The sequence below is a fragment of the Schistocerca nitens genome, chromosome 5 (genome assembly GCF_023898315.1).
Source record: "Schistocerca nitens isolate TAMUIC-IGC-003100 chromosome 5, iqSchNite1.1, whole genome shotgun sequence".
NCBI classification, from domain to species: Eukaryota; Metazoa; Arthropoda; class Insecta; order Orthoptera; family Acrididae; genus Schistocerca; species Schistocerca nitens.
Window position 1 is genome coordinate 500,621,377 of NC_064618.1, and position 12,663 is coordinate 500,634,039.

Genomic DNA, 12,663 nt, shown 5'->3' on the forward strand with positions numbered 1-12,663 from the left:
GATGCTCACGAGAGTAGCATGTGAGCATTCGACCAGCTTCTCCGTTTTCGAGATACGGTTCCTTATCTATATAAACGATTTGGGAAACAATCTGAGCAGCCGCCTTCGGTTGTTCGCAGATGACGCTGTCGTTTATCGACTAATAAAGTCATCAGAAGATCAAAACAAACTGCAAAACGATTTAGAAAAAATATCTGATAGGTGCGAAAAGTGACAGTTGACCCTAAATAACGAAAAGTGTGAGCTCATCCACATGAGTGCGAAAAGGAACTCGTTCAACTTCGGTTACACGATAAATCAGTCAAATCTGAAAGCCGTAAATTCAATTAAATACCTAGGTATTACACTTACAAACAATTTAAATTGGAAAGTACACATAGAAAATGTTGTGGGGAAGGCTAACCATAGGCTGCGTTTTATTGGCAGGACACTTAGAAAATGTAACAGACCTACTAAGGAGACTGCCTTCACTACGCTTGTCCGTCCTCTTTTAGAATACTGCTGCGCGGTGTGGGATCCTTACGAGGTAGGACTGACGGAGTACATCGAAAAACTTCAAAGAAAGGTACCACATTTTGTATTATCGCGAAATATGGGAGATAGTGTCACAGAAATTATACAGGATTTGGGCTGGAAATCATTAAAAGACAGGCGTTTTTCGTTGCGACGGAATCTTCTCACGAAATTCCAATCACCAACTTTCTCCTCCGAATGCGAAAGTATTTTGTTGACACCGACCTACATAGGGAGGAACGATCACCACGATAAGGGAAATAAGAGCTCGTAGGAAAAGATATAGGTGTTCGTTCTTTCCGCGCGCTATACGAGATTGGAATAATAGAGAATTGTGAAGGTGGTCCGATGAACCCTCTGCCAGGCACTCAAATGTGATTTGCAGAGTATCCATGCAGATGTAGATTCACTGAGTAATATTAATCTGCCCTTTGTCGAAGTCGCTTATCCCAGTGGTGTTCCCCCTTCTGTGTCTGCTCCGCTTACATACTTTTGTTGCTGAGTCACAAGCCCGCAGCGCAACCAGGCGGCATCCAACGTCGCTGTGGGCAGTGGTCGTAATGATTTGGCTTGTCAGTGTATGATTTGCAGCGACGCGGGATAGAGTGGGGGAGAGGGCAGTAACCGTTGTCTGCGCGGTGCAGGAGGAGCTGGAGTCAATGGAGCGCGCCGTATCGGAGCAGCTGCGTCAGCGCCGGAACCCCCTGGCGGAGCTGCGCGAACTACTGAGGCGCGCGCGCCACCTGCGCGGGCTGCTCGTCGCCGGCGGGCTGTTCTTCTTCCAGATCGCCAGCGGCATGGTCAGCGTCTCGTCGTACGCCACGTCCATCTTCGACAGCGTCGACGCCGGGCTCGACCCCAACGTGTCGGTGATGCTGCTGGCCGTCGTGCAGATCGTCGTCAACCTGGCCGCCTCGCTCGTCGTCGACCGCCTGGGACGCCGGCCGCTGCTCGTCGCCTCCTTCGCCGGCTGCGCCGCCTCCATGGCCGTCGTGGGCGCCTACTTCTACCTCCAGAACGCCACCGACACGGACGTGTCCACTCTCGGCTGGTTGCCGCTCACCGCCCTCATAGTCTATTACGTGAGTCTTTCTTTTTGAACCACGCTAGCTTTGTCGTCTTTGTTTTCCTCTTCATCATCATTATCGTCATCGTCATCCTAACGGTATAATAACATGAGTGATGTCTCTTCTTTCGGACTCACATCTATAATTTTATGATTACGACGGCTGTTTGACGAAAAAGTTTCAGTGCGGATGCTCAACCAATGTCCTAACTCCTACAGGAATCAGAAATCTGCGACTAGAGGGTGCGAGCGGGAAGTTGGGAATTTCGATTTGACGGATGGCGTATCCGGATGGCCGAGGCGGTCGAGGCAACTATTCTGGAGAAGCAGAGCCGTCGGGTTCGAGTACCGGTCCGGCACACAAACTCTCGCCGCTGCATTTCCGCAGTGCCTTATGCCACTGTAAGATATTATTTGAAATTACAATGAAATGAATACCCTTAGCTGCATACAGGCGTTGATATAAGTCAACGGGGACAGGTGAAAATGTGTGCCTCGATCTTGACTCGAACCCGGGAACTCCTGCTTACATGGCAGACGCTCTATCCATATTTCTTTTTCTTGTGTTTGGTCGTTGCGGACGTCACAGGACATCCGTTTCTTGATCCTTACACTCGGTTTTTGTATTACAGATGCTAAGAAGCTCTCTGACCGAACACGCTGAGCTACCATGCCGGCTTTTCGTGTGACGTGAGAGAGATGATCGTATGGGTCCATCTGAGCCACTGAGGATAGCGCGACTGCAGGGACTTATCTGTGGCACGCCTCCCGTGAGACCCACATTCGCAACTTATTGTCCCGCACTATATTCATAGTGCCCCTGCCCATCATACTGATTACTCGTGACTTAACCTCCGATTCCCGTAAGAGTTCGGGCACTGTTTGTGCATCCGCACAGAAGAAGATGGTCAAATGGCCGGTGAGCCTTATATATATATATATATATATATATATATATATAAGATGGTACCATCTTCTTATATATAGTCATTATTTCCTTCCTCTCTCTCTCCCATGGAGCTTCCTTTCCATTTCTTTGGCCCCAAAATATTCATGATCATAATCATCGTTACGATCATCATCTATGGAAACTCATCGTGGATTTTTGCAAGGAACGATTCTGTAAATCAGATAAATTGGTTTTAAGAAAACAACTGCAATCATAAATTAGGCTGGATGATGACTATCAGAATCCAGCTCATACAATCTCAAAACCACCGAGTCAGTTCGGTAATCTTCAAAACTTCAAAAGAAAACTCTACTTATCTCGTAATAAACGGTAGATAATATCTCTTACTTTAGTGTAAAACTTATATTTTAACTTGCAATTAACCAGGATGGAAGACGTGGCAGACGCCGACCAGAAGTAAGATCGGTTTGGGTTCCGAAGGTATGTATAAGGGGCAATCAAATGAAAACCGAAACCCACCACAACGGGACCATGGAATGGTTCCGTTCAAAAGTAAACACCACACATGTTAAGACTTGAATCCCACTGGCAGACGAGACGACCAATTTATGTTTCGCACAAAGCGGTCGGCCGCTGATGGTTCAAAATGGTTCAAATGGCTCTGAGCACTATGGGACTTAACATCTGAGGTCATCAGTCCCCTAGAACTTAGAACTACTTAAACCTAACTAACCTAAGGACATCACACACATCCATGCCCGAGGCAGGATTCGAACCTGCGACCGTAGCGGTCGCGCAGTTCCAGACTGAAGCGCCTAGAAGCGCTCGGCCACACCGACCGGCCGGCCGCTGATTGATCCATAACCGCGCACACTCTTGCGCTTCCTCTTCTGACTGAGACCGACATCTACGCGTGTCTTTCTTCAGGTCACCAAAGACGTGAAGATCACACTATAAAAGGTCCGGACTGTACGGAGGACGTTGCGGTGTTTCCCAACCAAATCGCTGAAGCACAGCCTTCGTCCGATTGGCAGTGTGGGGGGCAGGCGTTATCGTGCAACGCGATGACTCCGGCCGACAGCATTCTTGGGTGTTTTAACTTATAGCGCGTCGCAGTTTCTGTGAAGTGTCTTCGTAGCGTTGCGCACTGATTGTTGTTCAATGCCAGAGGAACTTGATAAGCAGAGCGCCATCGCAGTCGGAGGAGGTCACAATGACCTTGCCAGAACCTGTATGAACCGCTTTACTTTTCTTTGTCGGGAGAGATGCGGGTTGTTTCCACTGTTGGCTTCACCTTTTGCGCTCGGACTGTCGGAATGCTGTCGAACGGATTCATCCTGTTACACGATAATGCCCGCACTCCTACTGCGAATAAGACGAAGGCTACGCTTCAGCGAATTGGTTGAGAAGCACTGCAACGTCCCCCATACAGCCCAGGGCTTTCACCGTGTGATGTTCACACATTTGGCGACCTGAAGAAAGACATGCGTGGACATCGCTTTCAGTCGGACGAAGAAGTAAAAGCATGTGCCTGGTTCTGGATTCGTCAGCGGCCGACTGCATTCAACAAAACTGGAACTGACTCCCAATGGGAGTGATTATTCTTAAACGGAACCATTCCATGGTTTCGTTGTGGCATTGTTCAGTTTTCATTTGACTGCCCGTCATAGTTGCTAAGCAGTAGTATCTTAAAAGATAGGTTATAGCAGGCATGAGCAGTCTTTGGTGACCCACGGCTCTACTTCACATCCTAGCTTGACGTCGCGGCCCGCCTCATCACGTGACGCAACAGCAGCACTCCTAGCGCATGCAGTCAAAAGTATAGATCAGGTGACACTAAAGTTTACGGGGTAACGCGCTGATATGAAAGGCACTCATTTCCGAACACGAGACGCCAACAAATTATGCCTCAAAACACCCGTTTTTGAGAATACATTAACTGTAGTTAACACCATCTTCGGATGTTTACATTTAGTTACGTGTCGTGAACATTGAACCTTTATTTACAATGTTTTGCAACAGCCGTCTTAAAAAATTCCGTCACAAAATTCTCCAACGCCGTGACCACAGGAACAAGGTCTATGTCGCCTAAATAAATGCCAGCATCTTAAGATAGGATGCCAGGCATCTTGAAACATCACTGAATAATAAACGCCTATAAAAGCAACTGCTTGCACTAATTCATTATAACTTACTTTCAGTTTCAGCAGTTGCCGTGTTCTAATACGTCCGTAATGGACAAGAATTATTTATTAATGTAAATATGGAAATATCCGAAAATGTTCCAGGTGGAAGACAATGGTCTCTCTCTGCCTCTCTCCTATGAACGTTTACCGCAAGCCGGTTTGAAACCAATCGTAGGTCTGATCCGGCCCGCTGGCCGCCGTTTGCCCACCCGTGGGCCAAAGGAAGGGAAACCTGTATTTATAGCATTTGTAAAGTTACGACAAACCTGTAGTCAGTGTTCACTGCGATACACTGTTTGAACTTCTTAAGTTATCAGAAATAAAATGCAGTGAGTGAAACGCTGTCTATAATTTGTGGAGAACGCACACTGCAGTTATGGGACAAAGGCCGTGAGGAGTTGAAACTGGACAAAAGATCTTTGTGGCAGAATTTGACTAAATAAGGGATGTATTGATAGGACACATCCTGAGGCATCATGGAACAGTTAATCTGATAATGAAAGGAACTCCATTGGGATACAAACTGGTGACGGAGAGAAAGATCCAAATTTATGTATGATGCGCAGGAAAAGCTTGTGTGGAAAGCTGCATCAAAACCATCTTTGGACTGAAGACCGATACAGTACAACATTTCAATTTTCCTCCTGGTTTTCGTCACCAACGTGTCATTGGAGCGGTTCACATTCGGTGTACTTCAGAAATGGAATTCCTTCCCAGGGTCACCAGTCGCCGGCGTGACGAATTTTGTAGGCACCAGTTTGTCAATCTCTGCATGTCGCACAATGTTGCTGACTTGAAGTTACAAATGAATAAAAGTGTGTGTAAAATCTTGCGGGACTTAACTGCTAAGGTCATCTGTCCCTAAGCTTACACACTACTTAACCTTAATTTATACTGAGGACAAACACTGTTTTGGTTGGCAGGAGAGCCAACACCGTGTTACTAGAGGAGGCCGAAAGGCACGCGTTTTAGCTCACGCAGGCTGGCGTGAGGTCTGGAACAGGACAAGGAAATTAGAATTTAGAAAAACGGAAGTAGCTGGTGGAATACTTAACTTTAATCCGTTAATGAAGAACGTCGGTCTTGACGGTACATGAATCAATATCAATAGTAACTGATAATGGCGCCTTGCTAGGTCGTAGCAAATGACGTAGCTGAAGGCTATGCTAAACTATCGTCTCGGCAAATGAGAGCGTATTTGTCACTGAACCATCGCTAACAAAGTCGGTTGTACAACTGGGGCGAGTGCTAGGAAGTCTCTAGACCTGCCGTGTGGCGGCGCTCGGTCTGCAATCACTGACGTATACTACCGGACCGCGGCCGATTTAAAGGCTACCACCTAGCAAGTGTGGTGTCTGGCGGTGACACCACATTCCTCCCCCGCAAATCGGCGTACGGTGGTGGCATAAGGCTTTCGCCCGCCGTGGGGAGAACCCCATGTTGACGTATGCGACGAGCTGGGGAGCCTAACAACAGGCGAGGCTGTGCCACCCGCACCCTGCCATTCGGACCGCGGGGAGCTAGGAAACGCCTGAAAACCTGCTCCAGGGTGCACGCCAACATGCGGTGTATGCGCCCGTAGAGAGACAGTAGGGGCCGAAGGGTCGACCTCCGTCGGGCCGGGGCACCCGACGGGCGAAGACGTATTATGGTCCGGAGGGGGCAAGAGTTCCATGTCGGAGGACAACTGGTCCCGGGAAGCGATCGACCGCGCGTGACCCAGGGAGGCGCCCGGCAGTTGCAGCGACGCGTCCATTGCGGGCGTCGCCGGCGGGAGAACAGGCCGCGGCGGCGGTGGCGCGTCGCCATGGGGCAAAATGGAAGGCAGCGTCGGTAACACCTGGGGCTGAGGCGAGCCAGTAGATGGGTCCCCAGGGCGCTGACCGGACGGCACCATCGCTGAAAGCAGACGGCGAGCGGCAGATCCCATGCGACGACAGAGGCGCAGCTGGTTGAGATGCCGGCGCACCTCACCAGAGGCCCCCAAAACCAGATACATAGCGCGTCCGAGGCAGCGAAGAATGCGCCCTTCGAGCCAACGCCGTGAACCTCGATAGTGGCGATAGTAGACCACGTCGCCTGGAGCAAAAGCAGGTGTCTGCCGCTGCACAGAAACCTGATGCGGCGGATGTAGCAAAGACATCAAGGTTCGATGAGGACGACCGTGGAGCAACTCAGCCGGCGAGCGACCATCTCGGGGCTAAGAGCGATACGAGGACAAAAAGAGCAATAACGCGTCCTCCAGAGAATGCGACTCTTTTACCTTCAACATCTGTGACTTGAAAGTCCTGACCAATCGTTCAGCGGCACTGTTTGACTGTGGCGAAAACGGCGCGGACGTCGGATGTTGAATACATTGGCCTTGCAGGATGACTAAAATTCTGCGGACATAAATTGTGGGCCATTGTCGCTAAACAATAATCTGTGGAAAACCTTCAATGCAAAAGATAGCAGATAACGCTTGGATGGTGGCAGATGACGTCATGGAAGACATCCTGACAACAAAAGGAAAATTACTGAATGAATCTGCCACAACGAACCATCGAGCATTCCAGAATGGACCAGCAGAATCGATGTGTAAGCGTTGCCAAGGGGAAGTGGCTTTTGGCCATGCAAAGAATTTCCGCGGTGGGGCTGATTGTTGTTCGGCACACACCATGCAAGAAGAGCACATATTCGTAATCGCGGCATCGATTCCGAACCAAGTACAGTGCTGACGAGCAAGTTGTTTCGTTCTCACTATACCTTGGTGGAGAAGCTGTAAGACAGAGGACTGTAACGAACGTGGGACCACGACCCTGGACTGATCATTATCAGCAAAACAGCAAAACACTACGTCGAACAAAAAGTCTCTCCTTGTGAGCAAAAAATCGGCGAACCAACGGATCCCCGATCAGTGACTTTGACAAGGGCCATTGCGTAGCAACAAAACGCAGAACGGTAGCAAGGACAGGGTCAGCAGCTGTGGCTGTAGCTACACGACGAAAGTCACTCGGTAACGATTCGACCACGTCATCGGTTTCCGCATCAATGAACATGCAAGCAAGTTCGGAGGAATCGAATGCTCTATCCTCAGCAACAGGCAAACGGGACAATGCATCGGCGTTTCCGTGCTGAGCAGTGGACCGATACAAGATATCGTAGCGGTACTGCGAGAGGAAAATAGTCCAGCAAATGAATTTCTGCGCTGTACGTGGAGGTACAGGCTTGTTCGGATGAAAAAGCGATGCAAAGGTTTGTGGTCTGTGATGATGGTAAAGTGACGACCATACAAGAAATCATGAAACTTTGTAACACCAAATACGAGAGCCAATGCTTCTTTCTCGATCTGTGAATAATTTCTTCGCACAGACGAGAGCAATTTGGACGCAAAGGCAATAGGGCGATCGTGCGATCCATCTTTGTGCGCAAGCACAGCACCGATCCCGAAATCCGATGCATCCACCTCAACAAAAGGGGCTTCTGTGGATCGAATGGCGTAAGGCAAGTATGGGAAAGCAACGCCGATTTCAACTGGCGAAAGGCGCGTTCGCATTCCGTCTTCCAGACGAACGGGACACCTTTAAGGCGTAAGCGATGAAGCGGAGCTGAAATGGAAGAGGCATGCGGCACATATTTATGATAATAGTTGATTTTTCCCAGCACACTCTGTAGCTGCTTCAAATTCTGCGGCGAAGGCAAGTCTTGTATGGCACGGAGGTGCTCGGGACTGGGATGTATGCCTCTGGCATTGAGTACATGTCCCAGGTAGGGCAAGTCACGAGCAAAAAACACACATTTGTCCTTCCGCAAGCGAAGACTATTTTGTCGCAAGACCTGAAATAATGTTCTGAGATTGGCTAAATGTTCTTCTTCCGTCTTTCCGGAGATCACAATATCGTCCAGATAGTTTGCTGCCAGCCGAAGTGGCCATGCGGTTAAAGGTGCTGCAGTCTGGAACCGCAAGACCGCTACGGTCGCAGGTTCGAATCCTGCCTCGGGCATGGATGTTTGTGATGTCCTTAGGTTAGTTAGGTTTAACTAGTTCTAAGTTCTAGGAGACTAATGACCTCAGCAGTTGAGTCCCATAGTGCTCAGAGCCATTTGAACCATTTTTTGATAGTTTGCTGGAGTAGGGACCGACGCACAAACAGTTTGTAGATATTGCTGAAACAATGCAGGGGCGGATGCACACCCGAATGGCAGTCGTTTGAATCGATACAAATCAAGATGGGTGTTAACCACCAAAACGCTCTGGGATTCTTCGTCCACCGGTATTTGCAAGTACGCATCTACTAGGTCCAACTTCGAAAAATATTTACCCGGGCACAGTTTGTCAAAAAGATCTTCCGGGCGGGGTAAAGGAAAAGTTGCAATCACGAGTTGTGGATTCACTGTTGCCTTGAAGTCCACACAAAGTCTCAATTTTCCGGAAGGTTTTGGCAAAATTACTAAGGGTGATGCCCAGTGAGAAGCCTGCACACGTTCAATTACACCTTGTGATTCCAAATCGTGTAATGTTTTTGCGACCTCATCACGCAATGCGTGGGGAACATTGCGCGCTCTGAAAAATTTCCGTTGCGCGTTTGCTTTCAGTTCCAAATGTGCTTTATAGTTCTTAGCGCAACCAAGGCCCGGTGCAAAAATGTCTGCAAATTCTTCACATAGATGAGAAACACTGTCTGAAGGCACAGTCTGGTTCACTGATAGGACCTGATTTACTATAGACAACTTAAACAACTGAAATAAATCGAAAACAAACAAGTTCACTGCAGAAGAAGAACGAAGGAGTAAAATGACACAAGTTTTGTTTGTTCTTTGTATATTGCAAGAAGGCTGCACTGTCCTAACACAGGGATCTTTTGACCTGAATAACTAGTTAACATTTGCGGCAAGCAACAGAGGTGTGCCCAGCTGTTTGTACATGTCTTGATTGATCAGTGAAACTGCAGCTCCAGTATCGAGCTGGAATGGTATCACTTGCTGTTAATGTCCAAGTCTACAAAAAGTTTATCGTCCTGCTGACGACAAGAGCGACTGTCTCGTGCAACGTGAACTGACACTGGTACATAATCACTTGTGACTTGACGGGATTTCCGGCGATGTCGATGCACACTATTTGTGGGACAAACACAGTCACTTTTAGAGAGAGTGGCACTGGGCGGAGTGGAATGAACTACATGAATTTCCATGGGCGAAGTTTCACGAGCCTAAGTGTCCTTGGCTCGAATTCGGCGCGAAGCAAAGGGCCGGGAATGGTTGTGAGTGTCCGATCTGAGCTTTTTCTGGCAAACACTCTTAGCATGTCCTTTTTTATTACATAAAAAGCAAATAGCCTGGCGTGACGGGCAATTCTCATGGGAATGTCTAGTAGCACACCGCGGGCATGATTTTAACACTGCATTTGCTTGCCTGCGCGGCACACGTGGCTGAGAGCCTGGCGGCAGCGGCGTGGCCTGGCGCATGAGCTGTTTACTGCTCCGTGCAGCTCGCCCGGCAGGCCGGTTAACCTGACACACGGCTGGTGAAGTTTCAAATGATTCCTGAGCAAAGTCAAGTGTGTCCTGCCGATCCAATATGTCCATCACTTGTTGAAGGGAGGGATTGACTAGTTTCAAAATCTGTTCCTTTATACGAACATCAGAAGCGTTCTGTGCAATTGCATCACTGACCATAGTATCTGAATAAGGGAGTCCACATTGACACTCAAAAGCACAATCCCTAGTAAGGCCTTGCAAGGTTGCAACCCACTCCCGATTAGTCTGACCTGCCATACGTTTTGTACGAAAGAAGGTATACCGTTTGGCAACTACATTGACTGATTCTTTGAAATATGCATCTAATGCAGACAAAATTTCGTCGTAGGACAGAGTTGCTACGTCGCGTTGGGGAAATAACATGACTATCACACGGTACGTTTTCACCCCTACTGAGGACAACAAAAAAGGCTGCCGCTCGTTACCTAGAATTCTGTAGGCGGCGAGATGGAATCCAAATTGGCGTGACCACTCTGTCCAGCTTTCCAGTGCAGCATAAAAAGCTCGAAAAGTTGGTGCAACAGCTTGTTGTGGCTGCATTAGCGGTGGAGCGGCGGCTGCCGCATCGTTTTGCATTGCTCGTTGACCCTGGACGAGCTGTCCAAGGGCATCCATAAGGCCTGCGTCTGCTGATTCTGTAAGCGATAAAATTCGGACAGTACATCTGGAGATTGTGGAGATTTACACAAGTAAATCAGGGCAATATCGATTAGAACGCGGATTGGCCTCGTCGCCAATGTTTTGGTTGGCAGGAGAGCCAACACCGTGTTATTGGAGGAGGCCGAAAGGCACGCGTTTTAGCTCACGCAGGCTGGCGTGAGGTCTGGAACAGGACAAGGAAATTAGAATTTAGAAAAACGGACGTAGCTGGTGGAATACTTAACTTTAGTCCGTTAATGAAGAACGTCGGTCTTGACGGTACATGAATCAATATCAATAGTAACTGATAATGGCGCCTTGCTAGCTGAAGGCTATGCTAAACTATCGTCTCGGCAAATGAGAGCGTATTTGTCACTGAACCATCGCTAGCAAAGTCGGTTGTACAACTGGGGCGAGTGCTAGGAAGTCTCTAGACCTGCCGTGTGGCGGCGCTCGGTCTGCAATCACTGACGTATACTACCGGACCGCGGCCGATTTAAAGGCTACCACCTAGCAAGTGTGGTGTCTGGCGGTGACACCACAAACACACACACCCATGCCCGAGGGAGGAATCGAACCTCCGCCGGAACCAGCCGCACAGTCCGTGACTTCAGCGCCCCAGACCACTCGGCTAATCCCGCGTGGCTACAAGTGAATACATTAAAGCGTGATCGAGTGGAACTCAACATCCTTAAATGTTTTAATACGTCACTCTGTGCGTGTGAGTCAGCCGTAACATATTTTGTCTGGTCAGTTTCTTGGAATTCCGCTTGGCGGTGCTTGCTTACATCTGTGGAAGACCGATTTCCTGCTCATACAGTTTATTTTTGTTATAAGGCTTCTGATTGGTTTGGTGCGGCCCACCACGAATTCCTTTCCTGTGCCTGTGTAGCACTTACACCCTCCTTCCTCAATAATTTGTTGGATGTATTCCTATCTCTGTCTTCCTCTACAGTTTGTTCCGTCTGCAGCTCCCTCTGTTACCATTGAAGTTATTCCCTGATGTCCTGTCATCCTGTTCCTTCTTCTTGTCAGTGTTTTCCTCATGCTCCTTTTTTCCCCGTTTCTTTGGATAACCTCCTCATTCTTTATCTTTCCAGTCCACCTAATTTTCAATATCCTTCTGCTGAACTATACCTCAAACGCTTCTATTCACTTCTTTTCCAGTCCAGAATTTGGAAATTTGTGGTAAGTTCCTATGGGACCAAACTGCATAGGTCATCGGTCCCTAGACTTACACACTAATCTAACTTACAGTAACTTACGCTAAGGAGACACGCCCATGCCCGGGGAAGAACTTCCGATGGGGGGAGCCGCGCGACCGTAGCAAGGCGCCCCTAGACCGCGCGGCTACCCCGCGCTGCTCCAGAATTCTCTACCACACGATGCTGTGATCCAAATGTGCATCATCCGAAATTTCTTCCTCGTAGGAGGGCCTGTGTTTAACACTAGTACACGTCTCTTGGCCAGAAAAGCCTCCTTTACCTGTATCAGTCTACTTCCTACGCCATTCCTGCTTTGCCCGTCATGTACAGTTTTGCTTTCAAGGTTGCAGAATTCCTTTACTCCGTCTACTTTACGATCCTCACTACTGATGTGGAGCATATCACTAATATCATTTCTGCTACTCCTCGTTACTTTCGTCTTCCTTCGTCTTCCTCTCAGTCTATAAGGGGTGTCCAAAAAGAAACGAGCCGAAGGAGTAATTACAGAAACCATTACGTTACAAGTATTGACCCTGGCTGTTGAGACACTTGCCCCACTGTGACACAAGGCGGTAAATGGCTGTCTCATAAAGTTCCCGGGGCTGCGATGTTAACCAGCTCCGCACTT

The 12,663-nt window shown here is 48.6% G+C and overlaps 1 protein-coding gene across 1 annotated transcript in view; it reads left to right on the forward strand.

The window, feature by feature from the left end:
- Nucleotides 1-12,663, forward strand: part of LOC126259973 (facilitated trehalose transporter Tret1-like) — a 75,785-nt gene that overhangs the window by 49,553 nt on the left and 13,569 nt on the right. The window contains exon 4 of the mRNA XM_049957099.1: nt 1,158-1,595. Coding sequence (XP_049813056.1) covers nt 1,158-1,595 — 438 coding nt within the window. The remainder of the gene's footprint in view (nt 1-1,157; nt 1,596-12,663) is intronic.